Source organism: Rhinolophus sinicus, chromosome 11, assembly GCF_057876585.1.
Source record: "Rhinolophus sinicus isolate RSI-liver-muscle chromosome 11, RSI-T2T, whole genome shotgun sequence".
In the NCBI taxonomy this organism is placed as follows: Eukaryota; Metazoa; Chordata; class Mammalia; order Chiroptera; family Rhinolophidae; genus Rhinolophus; species Rhinolophus sinicus.
Window position 1 is genome coordinate 7,800,000 of NC_142511.1, and position 24,231 is coordinate 7,824,230.

Consider the following 24,231-nt stretch of genomic DNA (forward strand, 5'->3'; position numbering starts at 1 on the left):
TCATATTGATGAGCTGGTCCCTCTGTTCCTCCCAAGAATGTGGCTTTGATGAATAAACAACAGTTATAACATGTTTGCTTCTATCACATGTACATTCAGTTATAAAATCTCAATGTTGCACAAGCTCAGAGTTTGACCACGTATAATGTGTTGGCTTAGACTGTGTTGGTTTTGTCAGCTTCACTTTGCTAGACTGAGAAGAAAGAGAAGTCTTCTAAGTGTGGGGATTTGGTAATTTTTCTTTGGAGGCAAAGTCCATCTTACTCCTGCTTGACGGAGTTAAGGGAGCAGGGCTGGGGGGCCCCCTGGGAGCGTGTGGATGAGCAGTGCAGGCTGCTCTGTGATCCCAGTTTCTGGTTGAAAGACGCTGAAGAGCAGATCTGGGCTGGAGGTTTTATTTCCCAGGCACAGTTGGCCACTGGGTGCTCAACACGGATATATAAAGGCTCAAAACCCAGAGTGGAGGCAACAACTATCGCCCCCCCCCCATCTTTTTTTAGAGCTGTTTTTTGGTTTACAACAAAACTGAGAAGAAAGTATAAAGGTTTCCCATGTACCCTCTGCTCCCACACATACGTAGCCTCTTCCAATCAACATCACTCACCAGAGTGGTACTTTTCCTTTTTTTTTAAACCAAGGATAAAACTACATTGACACATAACCACCCAAAGTTCATATTAGTAGTTTACGTGGAGGCCTACTCTTGGTGGTGTACATTCTATGGGTTTGGACAAAGGTATAATGACATCCATCCATCATTATAATGTCACACAGATTATTGCCACTGCCTAAAACGTCCTCTGTTCTCTTCCTGTTCCTCTCCCTCCCCCCACCCCTGGCAACCACTGATCGTTTTATTGTCTTCCTACATTTGCCTTTTCCAGAATGCCGTCGAGTTGGAATCATACAGTATGCAGCCTTTTCAGATTGGCTTTTTTCACTTAGTGATATGCATTCATGTTTCCTCCTTGTCTTCATGGCTTGATAGCTCATTTCTTTTTAGTGCTGAATGGTGTTCCACTGTCTGGATGGACCAGTTTATTTATCCATCACCTGTGGAAGGGCATGTCGATTGCTTTCAAGATTTGGCAATTGTGAAGAAGCTGCTCCAAATGTGTGGCAGGTTTTTGCACAGAGTTTTCGACTCCTTTGGGTAAATAACAAGGAGCACGCCTGCTGGATTGACTAGTAAGAGTATTTAGTTTTGTCAGAAACTGCCGAGCTGTCTTCCGAAGTGGCTGCACCCTTCTGCATCCCCACCAGCGATGAGTGAGCGTTCCTGTTGCTCCGTGTGCTCGTCAGAACGTGGTGTTGTCAGTGTTTCCGATTTCGGTGTGTGGTGGTATCCTATTGTTGCAATTCTTTTGCCTGGCCAACTCTTATATACTCTTCAGGAGTAGATTCTCATCCCCTCAGTAAATCCTGTCTGAACTAGGGTCGAGATTCAGCTCTGTTTTCAGTCTCCTATGTAGCCCTTGATCTAAGTTCTGATATGATATTGAAGTAATCTCCTGTATTTCTCACTTCCCCATGAGACTTCTCAAGGGCAAAGACCACCTTCCCTTCCAAAGCTGAGAGACTGTTCTAGGTCTGGCATGAATGGGGTGTTCGGTAAATGTTCGATGAACGGAAATGATTAATTCCTCGTGGAACTCCTTTTTCCAGGAGGAGCGTGACAGTGAGATGAAATGTGAACGCTTTGGGGTTTAATAGAGTGACAACCTTTCTAGTAACCAAGCGTGATTCTCTTCCTACCAGCCAGGGGGTGGAGCTTGGCTCATTCAGATTATGGATTGAATATTGGGGCTAAATCTTTGTCTGAGCACAGACTGTACTTCAGCATAACTGTAGCATGGTTTATTCAGTCTTAAGGAAGGAGAGAAATAATTATCCATTCACCTCCTCCAGATTAGAGGAATGGAGCTACATGTTAGAGGAGATTCCTGGGAGGAGATGGTGGGTTCATGACCAAAGATGGAAACGTTTAAGGCCTTCCAACTGCCTTCAGGATTCCTCTTTCATCTGTGGCCGTGTTATATATGACCTTACTACTCCTGGATTCCAGCTTATTAAAGATCTAGTTACCTACAGGTGTTCCTTTGTTTATTCAGTTGGACTTAATGGATTTGGGCTGCAGTGAGCAAAGTGGTGAGGTAGCGTGTGGACCTTCATCGATCTGTGAAAGTTCCAGTCAGTACCATGATGGGCATGATTGGTTATAGAACAGTCATTCTGATAACTGACTTGACCGATTTTTCCGACTAAGACCGTGGGGCCACGCCATTTTGTCTACTCTGCGGAGCAGCTGCTCTCTGTGGATGGGTGTCCTGGCCCTTAGAGGGACACTAGAGGGTATAGAGGGTTGGGAATGACACCTGGGAGGTTACAGTCTCCTCTGATGCGATCCCCTCATTCCCCAACACCCTGTTTCCCCCCATTAGAATCATCATTTCAATATTCAGTAGGGAAAATGAACTTTGGAGGACATAGGAGATTTGTCTTTTGTAAAAGCTATGACTTCCCTTATGGATTTGAGGAAAAGGAAAGGGATAAGGGTCAGGGGGAGAAAGCATGACTCAAAGTCAGCACAAAGAGCATTTGTGACAAAGTACTAGAGGATGGTTGTCACTTGCATTAGACATCTCCTTTACAACGTCCAATTTGGTTATTTAAAAACACTAAAATGAGTTAAAGTTGATGGAATCTCAAATCAGATTCCTTGCAGTGATAGATGTCGCCAGAGCCACCTGATACAGGGTACTGGACAGGCATCTCAGGTGGGAAATCTGTATCACGTAATTGTTTTCTCATGAAAAGTCTGCATTCTCGCTATTCACATGGGTTTTCTTTTCCCTTTCTCCATCCCCCTTTGTGTCTGGTATTTCTCCCCTCGATTCTTCCTTCTTTCCCAGGTGTGTTTGATAACTGCTCCCACACTGTCAGTGACAAGGGCTGGGCCCTGGGAATCCGCTCAGGGAAGGACATGAGAAGGCAAGATCCTCGTTTCTTCTTCTCCCTTCGCACTGACCGCATGAAGAAAGCCACCGTTGTGATTGGCCACAGTCACTACCAACCACGCAGGTGGACCCATGTGGCAGCCACTTACGACGGACGGCGTATGGCCCTATATGTGGATGGCACTCAGGTGGCAAGTAGTCTAGACCAGTCTGGTCCCCTGAACAGCCCCTTCATAGCATCTTGCCGCTCTTTGCTCCTGGGTGGGGATAGCTCTGAGAAAGGCCACCATTTCCGTGGACACCTGGGCACACTGGTCTTCTGGTCCACAGCCCTCTCCCAAAGCCACCTCCAGCACGGTCCTCGGTCCCCGAGCATGGAGGAGCAGTTGGCCACCCTGATCCTCACAGCCAGTTTTGAGCCCCTGGAAGAACAGTGGGCCCCCTTTCGAGATGAGAAGTACCCACGGCTTGAGGTTCTCCAGGGCTTTGAGCCAGAGCCAGAGCTCCTGTCACCATTGCAGCCCCCACTCTGTGGACAAACGGCTTGTGACAACGTAGAACTGATCTCCCAGTACAACGGGCACTGGCCCCTACGAGGAGAGAAGGCGATACGCTACCAGGTGGTGAACATTTGTGACGATGAGGGCCTGAACCCCACCGTGAGTGAGGAGCAGATCAGCCGGCAGCACGCCGCTCTGAATGACGCCTTCAGCCGCTACAACATCACGTGGCAGCTGAGTGTCCACCGGGTCCACAACTCCACGCTGCGCTCCCGGGCTGTGCTTGTCAACTGTGAGCCCAGCAAGGTTGGCAATGACCACTGTGACCCCGAGTGTGAGCACCCACTCACGGGCTATGACGGCGGCGACTGCCGCCTGCACGGCCGCTGCTACTCCTGGAACCGCAGGGATGGGTTCTGCCACGTGGAGTGCAACAACATGCTGAATGACTTTGACGAGGGGGATTGCTGTGACCCTGAGGTGGCTGACGTGCGCAAGACCTGCTTCGACCCGGACTCGCCCAAGAGGTAAGGGACTGGAGCTTGGTGGAGGTCTTGCTTATAGGGTGCATTTCTAGCCTTGTTTTCTCTTGGTGGATTCTGGAGACCAAAGATGGTACACAGAGTCCCTCAGTAAAACCTACACCATCCACCAGACATCACTGTGCTTTCGTGAAGTACTAGGTGCTGTGTTAAGTAATTAGGGACACAGAGACAACGAGGACAAGGGACAGCCCTCACAGAATTCATGGTCTGTGGAGCAGACAGCTGTGTCCATAGTTGAAAAGCACCTGAAGACGTATGTACCAGGTGTCTGAGGCACCTGGACATCGTAGCCTGTGGAGGAAGCCAGGCTGTCGCCACAGAGAACAAGCAGGGTTTACCGAGGTAGAAACCATTCAGCAGCAGTTCTTCCCGCAGGCTCAGGTTCCCAGCAAAGTAGCACCAGTCCAGGTGGAGGCCTGGTGTGCGCTTCGTGTCTGGTGCAGCTGGAGCCGTTCAGCAGCTTTGTGAACACAAGACATTCTGCATCTAAGCACGAGTTTCCTGTAGGCAACTGGAACCTTCCCATTTTGCCTCATTAAATTTTGTTCTCCACGTAGCACCCAGAAGGATCTTTTGTAAAAGGTAAATCAGATCCTGTTACTCTCCTCTGAAAATCCCACCCCCGCTGTCCCTAGAATAGAATGCAAACTCTCTGGCTGGCTCACAGGCTCTGCTGCGACCAGACCCCTGCCTACCCTCCAGCTTGCTCCCTCCACACCTTCCCCACCCACACTGCACAGCCTCCCAGACTCTTCTGTTCTGTTGAGCAGATTGAACTTGTTCCTGTCTCGTGGCTTTGCATTCGCTGTTTCATTTTCTCAGAATCCTCTTTTCCTTGATCTTTCCCTTGGTGAGTTTTCTCTTGCCGTTCCAATATCTGCTTAAATATCACCTTTGAGAGGCCTTTCCTGATCCCCCAATTTAAATCAGCTAATCAATCACTAATTTTAATTCTCTGTAGAACACTGATCACTTCTGATGTTTTTCTTGTCCATTGCTTTGTGTTCCCCCTGCCTGGAATATCAGCTGCATGAAATCACGCGTCTTGTTAACCATGACATTCCCAGTGTGTAGAACAGCAGCTGACACCTCGTTGCTTATCTCATGTTTATTTTAATGAATGGAATGGATCTGATGTGTCTTCGATGTGAGACAGAAAGCAATAAGAGGATTTCCATTTGATGGTCCATGCGAGGGTTGGGGAGTGTTAGAGGGAGGTAAGAAAGGAGAAAGATGGGTGGTAAACTTGTTAATTTGTGTATGTGGGCAAGACTTCCCTATTACATAACTGGTGCCTTCGTATAAATTATGAGAAGGCTTACACTTGAGCTGGGGTGGAGTGTTGGTGTTGTTGGGAGGTGGGAGGGCTGGATCTCAGCTCCCACCGGATACCTAGGTGGCTGCCTTTGTGTTTGTTGGTCACAATTTACATAGAAATTTATGGTGTCCCTGTATGTGGGCAGTCACTTAACACCAGTTAATAGATTGGCCTATAGTTCAGGCATGTGTTGTCAAGGATTGAGTGTAAGATTGGTGTGGGGACCGAGTCCCAGAGAGCAGTTTCCAGGCTCTCGGCCTCACATGGCAAGGTACTGGCTCGGGTAGTAAATGGCCATCAGCTGTGACTAATTGGCCATCAGCTGTTACCAGTTAGCCATCAGCCACTGATATATCTGCTGTGGCTAAGCTAGCAAACACGGATTGCAATAAGCAAGGGGGTTGGTTGGTTGGCAGAGAACCGGGTGGCGGATTGTGGATCGTGTGGCTCCCGCTTCCTGTGTCTCCAACCCAGCAAGAATATAGTGGCATGACTCCCATCTATGGCTGCGTGGGTGTTCCTTTTTGGCCTAACCATATCCTGCATTCTTTTGGGGGGAACAGGGCCAGAAACCCCGCATGACACCCTGCATGACAATTGGGAATAAGGGGATACAGTTGAATTCGAGAGTTCTTACTACTTAATTAGCTTCGTAAGTTGTGCAAGTCCCTTTCTGAAACACAGATGTCTTGTCTGCAAAATGGGGATGATTGCAGTAGTACTTCGTTACCTATACCCTAGGGTGGTTTTGTGAATCAAATGAAATAAGGTACAGGAAAATGCTTGGTAACTAAAGTTTTCAACGTGCAAAAATAGTTCTAAACTAACATTAGTTATGATTATCAATATTAGAGCTGACAGTTTGGGAAGGCTTTGTTTACATAATGGTATGCAGGCACTGATCACATTACCAGAAATATCCACACAGGAAAGATTCTGTTTGAGTTTGGTTTTTAGATTTTGATAACCTTAAGCAGAAGTAAACCTCACTAATAACAGTGGTTGCCAACTCTTAGGATCTCCAAGAAGAAAGGGAAATCTGGCTTGTTCTCATTTGCCGGCAAGTTAATTAAAATAGCCCGCTGCCCTGACTGAGAGAGCTGTCTTTCAAGGTGCCCAGGCATCAATCTCCTTAGTGTGGCCCTTGAGCTCTCTAAATCCCTGCTGCCACTGCCCTTATCTGGGTGTTTATAACTTATTCCACTTACTCCCTGCAGAGTTGCCATGGTAACTCATCCCTTTTTATCTGTAGACCCAGAACTATTTCAAACCTTCTTACCCCTGCATGCAAAACTCAGTTTTGTGGAATAAAAGGAACTGTTTATACTTTTTGAGTGTTAAAAATATTTAAATCAAAGTAATGTTCATGTTTAAAAATACCAAATTGTACCAAAATATGTAAGAAAGAATAATAGTGCCCCGCTTAACTCTTTCCATCCTTTTCCACTCTTTGGCCTTGCTCCCATATTTAATCATTTTACCTGTCTGTTCTGGTAACTACCTCCATATCTCTAAATATTATATTACTTGATTCATCAATCTTAAACATTATGCATTGGCTTGCTCTTATGATAAAGATGAGACTTTAACTCTTCCATTGTCTCCTCCCTCTCCCCTCTATCTTTTCAATATAGTTATTTTACTATTTTTCATTGTATCAAATGCATACACACACACACACACAATATCATGAATGTGAAATATTTTTTGTTGCAGGACAAGATATTATTCTATTATTATATATTTTTTCTGGCATAGTTTCTTCCCCCACCCTCCCTCTACCCCTTGAGTCTCTATTTCCTCCCTCCCTCACTTTTTTATTTCCCTCCTTCCTCCTCCTCCTTCTTCTTCTTCTTCTTCTTCTTCTTCTTCTTCTTCTTCTTCTTCTTCTTCTTCTTCTTTTTTTTTTTTTTTTGATATCTAATGTCTTTTTAAAATTTTTTTAAAAACACTCGGGAGCTCTCCCTTCTATTATAGTTATTCTCTTTTCTTCTCCGCTTTCAATCTTGACCAGTTATCTTTAGGCCTGCTGGAAAGTTGTCATCCTGGAACATCTCTTTATTGCTTTCCTTTTTCTTTTGAACTGGAGCCACTGTGTCCTGAGTTGCATGAATATCTCTTAATTTATGACCTTATTTTACTGGAAAACCTCCTTAAGTAACTTTCTAAGAAAGGGTGTTTAAGGTACTTTTTCTGACAATGCATTACGCAAAATGTTTTTATTTTTCCTTTACACGATACTGATAGTTTGTCTTGGTGTAAAATTTTGGGTTGTAAAACATTACTCTCAAAAAACAAAAGAAAACAACAAAAAAACAACTTTTGAAGAAATTTAGTAATTGTCTTTAGCTTCTATTCTAACAATTGTGTGTATTTTAAGTGGAATTTTTTTTTTCCTTTAAAAATTGTTTAGAATCTTAGACTTGTTATTTTGGGATATTATGATATATATATTTTTAGGGTTGGCCTTTTATTCTGCTTTTGTTGAGCACTCAGTGGTCCTCTCAATTTCAACATTCATGTCCCTCATCTCTGGCAAGTTCTATTAAATTATTACTTTGATTTTTAAAAATTTAGTTTTCTCTATTTTCCCACCCAGAACCTCCTAAAGATGGAAATTCTTTGTCTTTTTTCTCTCATATGAGCTATCTCTTTGTTATTTTGTTGTTACTTTTTTTTTTAGAGATTTCGTTGAGTTTATCTTCCAGCTCTTCTATTGAATTGTTTTCATTTTAGCAATCATAGTTTTAAGACCTTATTATTATTTGACTTTCTGTATTAATCTATTTTTATTTTAAGGATGCAACCTTTTTTGATGCTAAAAATTAGATCCATTCTGAATTTTTTTGTATGCACTATATCTGATTGATCTGTAGTCATGTTTTGTTTTTCCTTTTTTTTTTTCTTAATTCTTGTCTGTTTTTCATGTTGGAGGATTTCCTCAAAAGTCTAGAGCTTATTCACAGTAGGAACCTAACTTTTACATTTATACTTATGATGAACTGAAAAATGAAAATTATATATGAATCTCCTCTTTTGGAGGAAGAAATCTGAAGGCAGAACATGGTGGAGAGGAGAGGTTTTCTCTTTCCCAATTCCCTTATATTTATTTCATTACAGGATTTTCCCCTCCCCCACCTTCTGCCTTGTTTGAAATTTTATTGTTAAAAATATGTGATTTTTTTTATAACTCTTATTGGCAAGAACCATATTTTGAAAAACAATTATTCTATGATGTGCCAGATACAGTAAGCTAAGTAGAGGGACAAGTAGAAAGAATATATAAAGAGTAAGTGCTAACAACTTAATGGAGGGGTTTAGTAATTTCATCTAAATTTCCTGGATTTAAATACAGGCTGAGGCATTACAAGCAGAGCATGGGGTATAGAGTGCTTTTCGGTGCCATGGTTTGGATCATTTGAAAGGACTTTGGATTCATGGAGACATAGATCTTTGGAATTCTGTGAGGGCCTGTGACTTGTGTAGTTCTTGCTTATCTCTGAACTAAATTACCCATATGTAACATCCTATTATTACAATTAAATCACAGAACTCAAACTCCCAACTCCATTATATTGTGACTCTGAAGGGACTCCAATTTCAACAAATGTTTTGCCAGACATTTATTGAACAAACAGAGTGTGCCAGGCACAGAATCCTACTACTCAGGAGCTCAACAGTTTAGTGGGAAGTGGGGCTGCACCTATCGATAGATTACTTACATGCAGGTACAACGATTGGTGTATGAACACTCCTCCTTATTTCTCAAATCCTACTCAACATCCCCCCTTTCCCCACCCCAGCAAGAAACCAGAAATCTCGCCCAAAGATGTTGCTATCCCAAAGGCTCTGAGAGGAAGAGAGTGCCTGAGGAATCCAGCATCAAACATCTGTAACCCAGATGGGCCTATCAAAGGGCGAGTATTTATCAGATTTGGGGCTGGTCAGAAGGAGATATGAATTATAGATACATTACCCAGCCAGTTGAACAGAATGACTAAGATAGAGGAACTTGGCTTGGGGAGAGAAGGCTACAGAGGCCAGATGTCTATTCTACATGGTGGCTTCCCTGAGAGGCGGCTGCAAGAGCTGAGGAAGGAAGAGAGTCCACCTCAGTGAAATCACAAGTGTCATTGACTAGTCCTTATTCCTGATGGTGCATCCTAGGAAGCTGAGCTGAGGGACTCGCTCTGCCCTAAGGGAAACCAGCGTTCTTCATCGTTGCATCCTTCAGCTTCTTTTTGGTCATGCATTGTTTCTGTCATTTTTCCCTCTAAAATTACGTCTCAGAGATGAAGGATTCCTTGCTGCTGAACCTACTTTCCATCTCTTGTTCTTTCTCTCCTTTTCGCATCAGGGTTGAGCTTAGCATCCAGCCAACTCTGGAAGAGTGGGCTTGCCTCTCTGTTTTGGTTTCTATGTGTCAGATTTCATAATATTATCATGCAGAGAAAAATCACCAAATAAAAACAAATGGCTGAGCACAGTTTAAGCAAGCCATCAATCACCTAGTGTCCGAGCATGCTGTGAAGCAGACACAGGGATGCCCTCATTTTCTGAAGCCTGCGGTGGGCTAAGGTCTCTGTGTGTTGGTGACTCACTGTCTCTTCTCTATTCCTTGAATTTTGCTGCTGGGGCATTTGAGGGCAGAAGGACTGCTGTACAAAGACATGCTAGGACATGGCTCACTTCCCTCTAAAAGTGTCCTTAAGAGGGTGGGCTGGGAGGGGCCCCGCATGGGCATGGAGCGGGTGGTTTCTGCAGTGGTACACTACAAGGTGTGTGTCCTGGGGCAGGAGGGCAGGTACACGTGACACAAAAGGGAACAGGTGGAGAACTTGGTGCTGCACAGACCTGGGTGCAGGGGATTAGCTGTGCTTTGCTCACCTACCCTCTGTGGCTATTGAGCCAAAGGAAAGATTAGGCTGGGCCCCCGCAGTGGCAGGTCTGTTAAACATCAGCCAGACTTCATTAGAGGTTTCTTTTGAAGTTGGGATTCAAAGTTCCCTGCAGCCAAAAAAAACATACGCGGGGGAAAATAAGTGTAAGGGGTAGAAGAAGGCAGAGAGCAAAGAAATGGAGGAGAAACGTTAAAACTGAACAGCAAGACTACTTCTCAATGCCTCCACTTCAAAACGCGCAAGCATGCAAACTCTAAAGAGACAGGTCTCACCTTCTCATACTCATTTCACCTGGCAGAGAGAATAGGCGAGAAGACATAAGAGAACACCTTGCAGGTAAGCTCAGACAGTTTTCGTACAAATAGAAACGTCTCCTGTTCGTTTTCCAACAGGCCAGTTGCTCCCCAGTCTCAATAGGTGCCATATAATAGAGTAAATGTAATCCAGTTTCTCTCTTCACCTGGCTCAGTGAACTTCCCTTCCCAGGTGAGAAGGGTGAGGTTGTTTTCCTCCTATTCATGGTTATTTCTTAGCCAAATAGACTTGTGACTGAGCCAGGTGGTATGTCTGGGTTAAAAATATTTCCTCTTAGAACATTTTTAGGAGAGACCCTAGTCTCCAACTACATTCAAGTTCAAGACACTTGGGCATTTTCCTAGGAGTTGGGGTGCTGGCCCTGGTACTCTGGCCAGATGCCAGTCTGTCTCAGATGATTTCACTTAGGGAACCCTTCCTAGAATTTCAGCTGAGGGATCTAAAAAACAGCTGCATGCTTACAAACATTTTCTCTCTCTCTCTCTCTCTCTCTCTCTCTCTCTCTCTCTCTCTCTCTCTCTCTCTCTCTCTCTCTCTCTCTCTCTCTCCTGTTTATATGTTACTTTAGTGACTGAATAAAATTTGAATCTTATTAGATCTTCCCCTAACCCAGAGAAGTAAGTTGGAGAGTGGTCTGGACATCAGGGTTTCTTCCTTCCTTCCTTCCTTCCTTCCTTCCTTCCTTCCTTCCTTCCTTCCTTCCTTCCTTCCTTTCTTTTTTTCTTTCTTTCTTTCTTTTCTCTTCTCTCCTCTCCTCTCTTTTCTTTTCTTTCTCTTTCTTTTTTTTTTTTTTTTAGGATTTGTTTCAATAGAGTGTCTTCCACCTCTGGAAGAAGCTGCTGACCCATGAATTTCCTGAACCCCAGTGTGTCTCTGACTTCTCACAGGCAGCTCTGCCTACTATGTAGACCTGATGTGGGGACAGAGCCCCAGAAAGTAGTTTCCAGGCTCTCGGCCTCACGTAGACAGGTGCTTGGCTCAGGTAGTAAATGGCCATAAACTGTGCTTGGATGGCCATCAGCTGTGGCTAGTTGGCCGTCAGCTGTAACCAGTGAGCCATTGGCCACTAATATAACTGCTGTGGCTACGCAAGAGAGAAGAGAGAAGAATGGGGGCTAGCAAGAAGATGGCAGCTGGGCTGGCAAGCGTGGATGGCGGTTTGCGGACAGTGTGGATCCAGCCTCCAGTGAGAGTATAGTGCCGCCAGAGAGAATATAGTGGTATGACTCCCCTACCTATGGCTCCGTGGGTGTTCCTTTTTGGCCTCACCATATCCTGCGTTATGTGGGGAGTGGGGACCAGAGACCCCACCGGACGCCCTGCACGACAAATGGCGCAGCGAGCAGGGTCTCCTGCATGACACCTGATTTCCCTGCTTGATACTTGGATGAATCCTACCTCTCCTTTAAGTCTCAGTTAGGATGTCACTTCCTCCATCCTGAGAACATTCCTCTTTGTCCTCCAATAGGAATTAACTGTCTCATTTGTGTCACTTCTCGCTCCCTGCTGGCCCCACTCTGCTCAGGCCTCACTGTCTCGCCTCTGTGTTATTGTAACAGCCTCCTTTCCAGTCTCCTGGCTTTTACTCGTGCACCCCTCCCCCAGTCTGTTTTTAAGAAAGCAGCCAGAGGAATCCTGTTAGAGTGTAACCCAGATCAACTCATTCCTCCATCTAGAATTCTCCAGCAGCCTCCCAGCTCATTCAGAGTCAAAGCCAATAGCATTACCAGGACCTGCCAGGCCTTACCTGATCTGGCACCGGTTACTTCTGTGGCCTCCCCTCCTCCCGTGCTCCCCTTTGTTTACTCCATTCCAGCCACATTAGCCTTCTCACCGCCACTTGATTTGGCACACGTACTCCTACCACATGAACTTTCCAGTGGCTTTTCACTCTGCTCGAAGGTTCTTCCTCTAGTTTTCTGCATGGCTAGTTTTCCCACTTCCTTACAGTTTTTTTTTGTTTTGTTTTTTTGTGTTTTTTTTTGTTGTTTTTTTTTTAAAGTCACCTTTGGTGAAGACTTCTCGGGTGACTTCATCTAAAATTTCACACGCTCCTTTGACTCTTAATGGTTTCTTTTCTGTTTTATTTCTCTTTTTAAAATTTTCTATTAATGATGTGCGTAAACACTCGCGCGTGCACACACACACACACACACACACACACACAATTTTGTTTATGTCCATCTTCTCCGGTAGAATATAAGTTCCATTGGAGAAGGGGTTTTTGTACATTTGGATTACTGTTATGCCCTCTCACTTAGAACAGCAAAAGGAATAGCCTAAGAAGTATTCAACAAATAATTTTGAATAAAGGAATGTTCCTACCCTAGTATGGTGGTTGGCAAACTATGGCCTGTGGACCAAATTTAGCCTACCACCTGTTTTTGTAAATATAATTTTATTGGAATGCACTTCTATTGGAATCCACTTGTTTACACGTTGTCTATGGCTGCTTTCATGTGGCAGAGTTGCGTAGTTACAACAGAGACTGTGCGTCCCACAAAACCTAAAATATTTAATTTACTGTTTGGCCCTTTACAGTGAAAGTTTGCCAACCTCTACCCGAGTGCATGTTTTTCATACTATATTGTGATTACCCATTGCTGTCTGTCTCTTGCACAAGACTCTCGGCTCTTTGTTTATAGTCTTGTGACATTGGAAGTGCTCAACTGATATTTTTTCACATGAATTTATCTATCTATGAAAAACTAGTGACGTGGGGGAATGATAGTGTTGGGTGAGGGTTTGGGTAGGGTAGGGTATACTCTGTACGGAACAAAAGGGTATTCAGAATCTCCCTCTAGTAATCCCTCCAACTGGTCTTGTTACTGTGCTGGAATTGCCATATTCTGAAGGAAGTGAAATAACGAAAGATTCCCATGAAATGTGAATATGTTAGCTGGGGAGGGAAAGGCTATAAGCAATTTTAGTCATTATCTCATTGAGTAGCTGAGTTCCCAAATGGCTCTGAGTATGAAACATGGAGTAAATTTGGAGGCTCGCAGAAATAGCCATCTACAATAGCCAGGAAGCAAGCTGAATCCTCATTAGTTGGGGAGACAGTGATTGAGAGAAAGAGGAGACCCCCCAAAAGGGTATAGCTCCCTCTAACAAGACATAACGTCTTTGGGATGATGTCGCAGATTAGCCAAGGTTCTTACCCAGCAGTTTTAGTTAAGCTTTGTGGTTGTAAACACCAGAGACGCACTCAAGTCAACTAAAGGAAATGGACTTATTGACATATGGGCTGGAAGTGGAACTAGACGGCTGCCAGGGACTGAAGCAGGCCCGTTTCTTTCAAAGGCTGCAGGGTTCCCTATGTCTTAGTGCCTCTGCACCATCCATATCTTGTTACCAGTTGGCACCACTACCCATCATTTCTGTCCTCTTAGAGCTTTAGTTTAAAACTACACTTGGCTTGCTCTGGCTCCTGCTTTTTCTCACTGTGTCTTCTCTTCAGATTCATATCTCTTTGCTAATTATCTCAAGTTTCTTGCAGAATCTGAAGGTTCAAATTAAGGTTCAAATTCTGGAAATAGTCAGTGTGAATTGGCCTGACTCTTCTTTATATGTCATGCCAGAAGTCATAGGTTTCTGGCCAGCCTCGCGTTCAAGCGACTGTGGCCAAAGGAGGACAGCAGGGAGAATTCAATTCCTCAGGGCTCCCAGGACAATCTTCTCTCAGGTGCTGCCAACACTCTGAATAGAGTGAGCTGGTTTTTATTTTTACTTCTTGGGGATGAAACTCCTGACAGGCATAATTTCCTTAGACCTTGGTATTCCTAGTCATGTAGCTGTGTCTGTCTGCCTGTCTCTCCCTCTCTATCGCTCACCAATGAAACAAAGCACTTTTGATGGATTGTCTTATTTAATGCTCTTAACAGCTCCAAGTAGCAAGTATTATGATTATCTCCATTTTATATACACGAAAACGGAGATTTAGATAAATAGGTATCACGTTGCAGAGGCAGAACAGGGATCAAAGTCTGACTTCACAGCGTGTGTTATTACTCACTGTTCTATCCTGTGTGTCAGGTGTAAGCCTTACACTCCGAGCAAAGAACTTAGCTCAGAGTGGGTATGTAGTAAATATTTGTTTATTGTAATTATGTAATTGTCTCAGAGAATATGTACTTGAAGAGATGAGGGAAAGGAAAGGGAAAACACTATGGGCTTAGTATTCAGAAAGGACATTATATGAGAGATGGATTCCTTAAAAACGAATAGTCAAGATCAGAGAGTTTATTAGGCAAGAGCAAAGATAGGAACCAAGGTACAGATAGTCATATGCAAATATACCCGGGCCACTGTGAAAGCAATTTGAAAGGAGGGGACATTTCCTAGGGAAGAGTAAGAAAAAGCGAACATTAGAAAATGTATATTGGGAAGGCCTTAGATGTTGGGCTAAGGGATTTGAACAGTAAGCAATTGGGAGCCATGGGATATGTACAAAGGTATTTATCCATAGATAGATAGAAATCTGTTTTAATGTATATCTGGCTTAATAGTTTTCATCTCGCTTGAATTTTGGATCTTCCTTCTGGGATCAGTTTGCTTATTATTATCCCTGAAAGACTTTTTTTTTTTGCAATTTTTGTTATTGAATGTTTGCTAGTCATATGCTTTCTTAATTTTCATTTCTATGAAAATGTCTTTATTTACCAAACTTCTTAAAAGATAACTTTTCTAGGTATGCAATTTTAGATTGGCTTTTTGCTTTCTCTTATCAAGATATTATACCACAGTCTCCTGGTTTCCATTAATACCGTGGAAAAGTCAGCTATGTAATTGTCATTCATTTGTATTTAGTTTGCTTTTTTCCTGTGGCTGTTTTCAACATCTTTTCTTTGCCTTCAGTATTCTGCAGTTTTGCTGTGATAGTTTGCTGTAGATTTTCTTTATTATTGTGTAAAAATGTATACACATTTTAAGAAAGGAACAAACTGTATTAAAATTGTAATACTCAATATATACCGATAACAAAAAATGAATACATGTCATGTGTATACATTTTTTTGGCACCCCCGGTATTATTTTTCTGATTTTTCTATTATCTCCTGCATTAAATATATATTACTCCTTTCTCATTCTGTACTCCATGTCTCTTTAACATCTCTTCAAATTTTCGATCTTTGCCGCTGTGTTGCGTTTTGAGTAACTCTATTTTGATTTATTGCTCAGTTGATTTGCCAGGTTTCCAACTTGCTCTTAGAACCTACAAAAAAATTAAAAAAAAATTTATTAGTATACTTTTCATTACTGTGAGTTCTATTGATTTCATTTCCATATCTGCCTAGTCATTTTAAAATCAGTTTGTGTTCCCTATTCATACTTTGGATATTGTCGTTTATTTAAAAAACAAACATATTAAGTTGATAGATACATGAATTTATGCATGTGATCAAATTGCATCGAACTCAACACATGCAAATTAGTTCTGGGGAAATCCGAACCACATTGGTGGATTCAATCAATGTCAGAATCCTGCTTGGGGTAGTGTATTATAATTTTAAACTGTTCTCATTGGGGAAACTGGGTAAAGGATATTCAGTATTATTCTGTAGTATTTCTTACAAGTGCATGTGACTCTGCAATTATTTCAAAATAAGAAGTTTAATTAAAATATATTAAGCATACTTCTTTTGTATTTTATATTAGCTCCTCTGATTCTGTTGTTCGTTATTTTTCTGGCTCTTGCTCATGGTGCCTTGTTTCCTCATGTGTGCTTTATGATTTTTGATTGTGAGCACATAGTCCTTGAAGCTTTACCTGGCAAATTATTTGCTGGCCTTGATTGATTGAAGATATGCCCTTTTACTTCTGCCAGTTGCCTGGGGGCAGTACTAATATACAGCCACTTAAAATATACATAATTGGCAGGAGGGTTTTTAGACCATAGGGTGTTATGAATTTGGGGTGCAAACATGTGAGGGCTGATTTATGGTTACTTCCAAGGGGGAGATTTTCACCTTTCATATTGGGTCAAAGTTGGGGAATGTAAGTTTCCTTGCTGTGCCTCTTGATGACCTGGGCTTTAAAATTTTTTGGGTGCTGTGTTTTATTGATGGTATAGTCCTTGAGAGTCCCAGCTTATGTGAGGCTCTAAAACTCCCCACCTTGGCTAAGCCCTAAATTTTGCTTCCTATCCAAGATTCTCACGAGGCTGCCAAACTGAAGTTCCAGGTCACCAGGAATGGGCAGAGCCCTCAGGGAAGCCACTGGCTTCAGAAAACATTTGCTTTTCTGGATTCCTGTTCTCACTTTGTATGTGGGCTCTGAAGATGACCTTTAATTTCCTTTCAGCTTTGTGATTCATTTAAAATTTATGTTTGTATTTTATTAAGAAGCCTTAGCTGTTTTCAGTGGAGGGATGGTCAGTGGAGGGAGCTTCTAAACTCTTTACACTAGAAAAGGAAGTACTTCTCCCGACCACTGATTTGGAGGTCACGTGCAGAACCAGTGTTATGAACCAGGGAGGTGGGAGGCAGGACGATGACCATGTCATCTCCTGTAGTAGTCTAGCAGGATAGGGTAACGGGTTGAAAACGATTAGGGAATTTATTGTGGCATAGTGGAAAGAACTAGGAAATTAAAACTGAGTAGGACTGGATTCTAGTCCTAACTCCAGCCTAACCACATAATCTAATCATCTGTTCATTCGGATTTATACTCATATTAATTGATATTCAACAAATGTTAATTGAGCACCTCTTCTAGGCCAAACACTTTTTTAGACACTGCCGATACTGTTGTAAAGAAAAAAAATCCTTTTTTTTTTTAATGGAATTTATAGTCTAGTGTGCGGAGACAGGCAATCAGCAAATAAAATAGCAAGTGAGTACATGATATGTCAGATGGTGATAAATGCTGTGGAAAGAAGCACAGGGGGTGCTTACTGTGGAAGCAAGACAAAGGGTGTCCAGGAAAACACCTTACTGTGAAGATGACATTTGAGTAAATATCTGAAGGAAGATTGGGATGGAGCCACATAGAATCTGGGAACTTATTCCAGGCAGAGGGGACAACAGGGAGGCACTATGGCTAGAATAGACTGAACTAAGCAGAGATTAATTGGTCGGGAGAGGTCACAAGCCTGTGAGGCCATTGTGTGGATTTTAGCTTTTACTTTCGATGAGTTGGAAAGCTGCAGTAGGGCTTGAGCAGTGGAAGGGCTTAAGCAGTGGCATGATATTAATGGAGACAGTGTAGAGAAGTGCCTACCTGCCCTGTCTATCTCAAAAGGCTACCTTGCAGTTCAAATGAGATAATACCTGTGGAAAGTGCTTTGCAAATTGAATGTACTTCATAAGTGAAAATGTTTGGTGAGACATGGCATTGGGTTCAAAAGTAAGTTTGAAGAGATGGTGGACGTCCTCAAGGAGATGTAGAACAAATGATTGAAAAAGATGTGAAAGAAGGATCCATCTCAGTGTGGAATTTACAGGGGCAAGATGATGGCTTGTATGGGAACAGAAAGCACGAGACATTACTCACCCTGGCCCCTAGGGAATCTGTGCTGTATCTCCCCGCCTCTTTCATATGTGAATGTGAAAATGCAAATCTGAGGACCACGAGCATCTTCTCTTCACTGTGCTTTCAAGAAAATGTATGGGTCAGGAAGGCCTGTGTCTGCCATCCGTGCTCAGTACCCAGTAGGTACTCAGAATTGTCCGCTGAATAAATGCTCCAAAGTTGTGGGGGTCATAGCACTTAGGACGATGACAGAGTTAGGGATTCAAAATTATACATGTCAAAATTTAAAGCATGCTGGGCTCAACATAACACCATGGAAATTTACAGGGAGGAGCTTAGATTTTAGGATATTAAAAAAAAAAGAAAAGCCTAAACCAAGCTGGTGGATATTTGTGTGTGAAGTCATCAATGTGAAAATAACGACGAGCACAAGCCTCGTATCGCGAGGTGGCCGTTAAAAATACGCCAACAGTTGTGGGCTCTGTTAAAAGGGATTGAGTGTTCAGATGGCTGGAGGAGACATTCCATCCAGACACCGTCCCCATCAGGCTCTGTCTGGAGTCTGTGCTCAGTTCTGGGCATCAGCTTTTATGAGGGACATCAGCAACCTTGAGCACATCCAAAGTTTGGGGAGGAGAGTGCAATGAGTGAGATGGTAAAATGGCCTGGTTCCCATTTAAGTATGGGATGGAAGTTTCTCCCTGCTTAATTGAGGAGCCAGTATAAAGGGGATTTTTAAAAAGTCACAGTGGCCTCTTGCATCTTATTCATTCTGTGGAGGTATGAGAGAGAGGGATTCAGGACCTGGGCTCCAATGCAAACTTGAACTGAAGAAAGGACACATCTCTGTCTGAGCCTGAGGGAAGGAGGTGAGGGTGATGCAGACATATGTGCAGAGAGGCTGGGCCTGGTAGCCGTGGCCTTGTTGGGGAAGAGAAGACACCGGCTCTCAAGACGGAGGCACTGCTGACAACGTAGGGGCTTGAGGAATGCGGAGATGGCTCAGAGTAGCCTCTTTCAGTCAGTCTTCATGTCCTGAAATTGGAAGGACACTTGTGAGTCTAATCCCATCTCCTCCTTTCAAGAGCTGTGGTGAAAGAAAGTGACTCTGAAAACAGATGCTGTGAGTCGCTAAGGAAGTGGAACCAAGGTCAATTCTCAAAGACACGAGCTCACTGGAATTCAGAGTCATGGAACATTATGACTGATCTCAGAGATGATTTAGTTCAACTGGGTTATGGTGTGATGTGATGTGGTGTGGTATTGTGTTACGTTTTTGTGTTTTATTTTATGGGTGAGGAAGCTTGTCTCAAGTCACAAAGCTAGTTGATTATCTGGTTGGATAACCCAAGAGGAGGTTGTCTGACTACTAGTTCTTTCTCCAATTAGTCAAGCTGCTAGGCAGGAGGCAAAAGATGCTACCTCGAAGTCTCTGCCTCAGTTTCCCCATTTCATTCTATGGCTCTGCTTCACTCCAGAGCCTCAAAACTATCTTTTGAGGGTCAGAAGGAGAAGTTTGAAATGACAGATTCTTTAGTAAAGTCCCTTGCCCATGTGGCCATGTGCTTATCTGGTCTAGTTTCAGATTATACAATCATTCGTAGAGTAGATGATGTTGGCGAAGGAGAAAAATAAAGATATTGATCAAAAAAGGATGTGAACTGAAGTTCAGAATGAGAATAAAGCCCAGAGGCGCCCGTCATCCTGGGTAATGTGACCCCAGGAAGTCAGAATGGGCTGACTCTGTGGCATCCATAGCTGGGCTCCCCGGGAGGCTGCTGGCTTGTGACAAAGTCTTTGCAGTTGGCGTGGAGAGCAACATGCAAGTCCCCATTTCAAAAGAACGAAGAGCCAGGTGCCCTTGCTTCGTTGCTGTTGCCACAGGACAAGTTTGGAAATAAGGAAAAATTTCTAATGAAGAGTGGACTGAGAAAGTCATATCATTTCTCCAGAGCTGGCAGTATTCTTCTCTTTTGGAAAATGGGTAAATCATTAACCTAACCCAGGGTCGAGAGGGTGGGGTGATGAGATGGAGATCAGCTAGCCCATCCTTTGCCACATGGTGGATCCCCCGTGGCCATTTACTCAGAGATATGGAAGGTCTATTAACCGGGCTGTGCTGTACTGTGGCAGTAGCTGACGTTAGGTCAGTCTTACCTAAAGCCCGTTGAATGACCTCTATTATTCCCATGGAAACTTGAAAGGGTGGCCAGAAATTAAACACATCCTTTGAGAATATATTTCCTTCCTGTCAAGTCTCATGCACGGTCCTCCTCAGGCAGGTAGGATGTTCAATGCTGTGTGTAAGCAGGGTTTTGAAGCAATGACTAGGTCCTGTTCCGAGTAAACTATAGTGTGTGGAGAAGCCCCCAAATCAAAACAAACTTCAATAAGAGATCGAAGAGGTGCTTCTTCTTAGGGAATCAGGACATCTTATCAGTTGTAATGACTCATCTGAGTTAATTATCAGGACGGTTTGAGTTTAGCTCTATTATGAGTCCTGGTGGCCTCAAGCAATCGGAAATAGCGTGAGGATACTAGGTTGGAGGGGTGGCTCCAGAAATTCTGTTTGATGTTCAGTTTTATCCTCCTCCCCATACCTTCACCATCCCCAAGCAGAGAAGATCTGATTGGCTCAATGGGTCACAATCCAATATGGAACATTTTTATGGGCTAACTTGCAATTCACACACTGATCCCCGATCCAATCACTTATAGCCAACATAATAGTTAATTCAATCGAAGCAGATGGTTTTGCGAAGCATAAAGAAAATTGTGTGAAGTTGCTTCTCTCTGAAGAGAGACATATAAGCAGTAGACACTTTGAGACTTCATGGCCATTCCTAGAAGGGGCCATATACTGAGGGCTAGTTCACCAATGAAAATGCCTCCTGGTAGCCATAGTAAAGGTACTTGCTAAGCAATGTTCCTGGAAGACTTTCGTTGCCCTGTTTCTGTTAGTACATCTTTTGGTAAGTAAGTGGCTCTTGGGACCAGATTTACCCAATTAATTCTCGAGGTGTCAGATTACTGCCTGGCACTGTCAAATTTCTTTAGGTAATGGAAGAAAATGGTAAAACACTGCAGGTGAGACTCAATTTATAGAAATGTATTCCATAACCAACTACTATCAGAAGGGATTGAGGACCAAAAATAAAATACACTTTTATTTGCATTTAAAATTCTTGTTCCAGTATATTGTCTCAAGATAGATATTATTTAATTTCTCCTTTTTCATATTTTCCTGCTGAAGGCATAATACTATCCTATGCAATCTATTCTAACAGCACACTATGCCTGCAGGTGTAGAGATACTAGAAAAGAGATAAAAGATTCTACAGAGGGAGATCAAGAGGGAGGAAAGAAGGTGGGACAACAAAGTGGCTTCTACGTGGAGAAGACAACAATGACAGGAAACCCCAAGTCTAAAGGAGTTGTCAAAAGACTAGAAGAAGCCGTCATTAATATATTCATAAGAGGGGGAAATAGTGCTTCATGGATATGCTAATAACTCAGTCTATTCTTCAGAGGGTGAGGACATCTGGTAACTCATTGATCTGAAAGTTACTTGGGGTCTTCTGGAATGTCCCCAGATTGAGTAGTTGTTTTGTTTTTTAAGCTCAACAAGCATTTATTGTAATGGAAGATGACAAGTCTAATATTAGGAAGAATGTAATGGGTTCACCTAGAAACCCAGGGGAGGCCTGGGTGCAGAAATGGACAAAGGGGGCATCCTATCTGGTGGTCAGATCTGCTGTTCTCACAGTTGTCACCCCTGGTACCCTGGCGCCCAAACCTAATGTTGGCATGATCAATATCCTTATTAATTTTTAATCCGTACTTCCCAATCAGACTTCACTTTTCCAAGTAATTTAGTGTATGGGCTCTTATATTAAAATAACAACCTGAAAAATAAAAAAGAGAGAGACATTGGCGGTTGTTTTAGACAAAGCCAATTTCTTAGCAATAAAGATTAAATTTCCATTCAAAACTCCAGAAAGGACCAGTTGATGGAAGCGATTTTTTTCTCTGGCACAGGCCACTCCTGTGAGGGAGCTACTCTGTCAGTGAGGGCTCAAAATTGGGATCAATAGCTTGTCTTTTGTAGTAGCTGCCTCTAGGGGACATAATACCACCTCATACCAGGAAATATTGCTCGCTCTGCCTTTCTGTCTTTCTCTCTTTTAAAAGTAATAGTTACGAACACTTTCTACAAATTATGAAGTGTCTTGAGCCAGAGCTGTTATTCATGTCAGTTGTCACTTGATGGCCTCTTTGTGGTGTCCTCATTAGTCAATTATATGTAACGTTTAAAAAACATTCCACAGGTTCTTTTGTTTGTTTTGTTTTGTTTTTTGTTTGTTTGTTTTTTAAATTTAACACCTAAACGGGGTGGTAGAGTTAGGGTCCAGCATGCATGCAGAAGAAAGCTCCCACGGAGTTCTCAGCCCAGAATGCTGAGAATTAATGTAGACCTGGATAATTGCCCGTGAAAGATGGAGGAAGTGTAGTTCATCTCCAGTTTATAGATTTAAGGCAAAGCCGATACTGTGAGTTCCTTGAGGGAAGAGAAGTATAGCACTTTATCTTTGCACGTCCATAATAGAAGGAAATGACTGTTAAGCCCTGATTTTGTGATGGCACTGAAGTAAGTGCATTTTACATTCTTATGTAATGTAGTTACCATTCTGAGAGTTGAATATTATCTTCATTTGATAGAAGAAACAACCAGAATCTCTCACAGTTTGCCTTGTATCGTCTTGCATAGAGAACATGGTAGGTACTCAGTACATTTGTCCTAAATAAATTTGTTGAAGGTATAAATATGCAAACTGTGGTCTAAGGAGGTGGATGGTGATCTCTAAAGAGCTAATGGGCCCGGAATTATTACCTAAGGCTAAGGACTGTCCCCAGAAGTCACTTATCAAGCAATTTTTCTTGTGTTCGATATCAAGGTATCTTGAAGCAAATGGTATTACTAACAAACTTGGTGATGGTAAACCATAAGAATGCAGGTTTCCTTCTGAAGTTGGGTCTTGATGCTGAGCATAGCTGAGGTACAGAGAGTTGGCAAAACATGATGGTGTGCTCTGTCCAATTTAACAAATCTTCGAAAATCATCTGCGCTCCTCAACTCCAGTGATGCCCACCTAAGTCCGAGAGAAATAACAATGGGCTCAAATGATAAGGGAAGTCATGAACCAAATGAATAGCTTGAGCTATTTGGGTCCCTTTATTATTGTTGCGATTATTTGACATCTGTCTCAAGAACTCCCTTTTGGATTCCCACTCTCTGGCCTGCTGTTTTTCCCTTTCTCATCCTCTCGGCCAGTTGAGTCAGTGTGTCTCTACTTCAGGGAGGTGAACAGGTCCGTGTGTGTCTGATGAGTCACTCACTGTTGGCTGTGTAGACTCCTGGGCAATGAAGAGGCTCTGGCAGCCAGAAGACCATTGAAGTGACTAGTGTAAACTGCAGCAGTGCCAGGAAGAGTGGGAGCCAACCTTCATTATGGTTGGGCCGAGAAAACAGCCAGTCCTCATTTCACCTGGGGCTGTCCCTGCTGAAGCCTTCCCTCCCTGAACAGCTGCCTTTTCTACAGGCAGCAGGAGAGAGAGCTGTCCTGGCTCTCAAAGAAATAGAATCGAGTGTACAGAACTCAGGGGAGATTTCCCCCAAAGTCAGATCTTGGTCTGACTCAATTGAAATGTAGTCCATCAGTAGTTTGCTGAGCATCTCCTGGGCTCCTTCCTTTACTTGGTGACCTTAAACAAGTCCGTTAACATCCCTGGACACCTGGGCAGGTGCTCTACCTGCTTCCATCGCCTATCCAGGGAAGTGGTGCATATAATTAAAGCCGTACCGGAAGGGCTCAGAGTTCCTTGATCGCTGAGCCTCACACGTTATGAGAGTGAGCCCACACTAATCCCCAAATAACAGCGTATGCTGCTTTGATTCAGGTCAGTTACTGCATCAGTGTTGTGACAAGAATAAATTAAATGCGTGCCGAATAGGGCACGTTTTTATTAGTAAGGCATTTAAGACCTTTCTTCATTTCCCTCTGATGTACCATTCTATTCTCATCTCTTATCGTTCCTTGAGTGCACAAAACGTCTCATCATTTTCCAAACATGTCAGGCTTCTTCCCATATTTATCCCTTTGAAGTTGTTCCTCCCTTGTTGGAATGGTTCTTTGCTCCTTCATCTGGTACATGTCGTATTAA

At 43.0% G+C, this 24,231-nt stretch overlaps 1 protein-coding gene across 1 annotated transcript in view; it reads left to right on the plus strand.

The window, feature by feature from the left end:
• PAPPA2 (pappalysin 2) overlaps nt 1–24,231 on the plus strand; it is a 219,805-nt gene that overhangs the window by 21,045 nt on the left and 174,529 nt on the right. Inside the window, exon 3 of the mRNA XM_074322117.2 lies at nt 2,913–3,984. Within this exon, the coding sequence (XP_074178218.2) occupies nt 2,913–3,984 (1,072 nt within the window). The remainder of the gene's footprint in view (nt 1–2,912; nt 3,985–24,231) is intronic.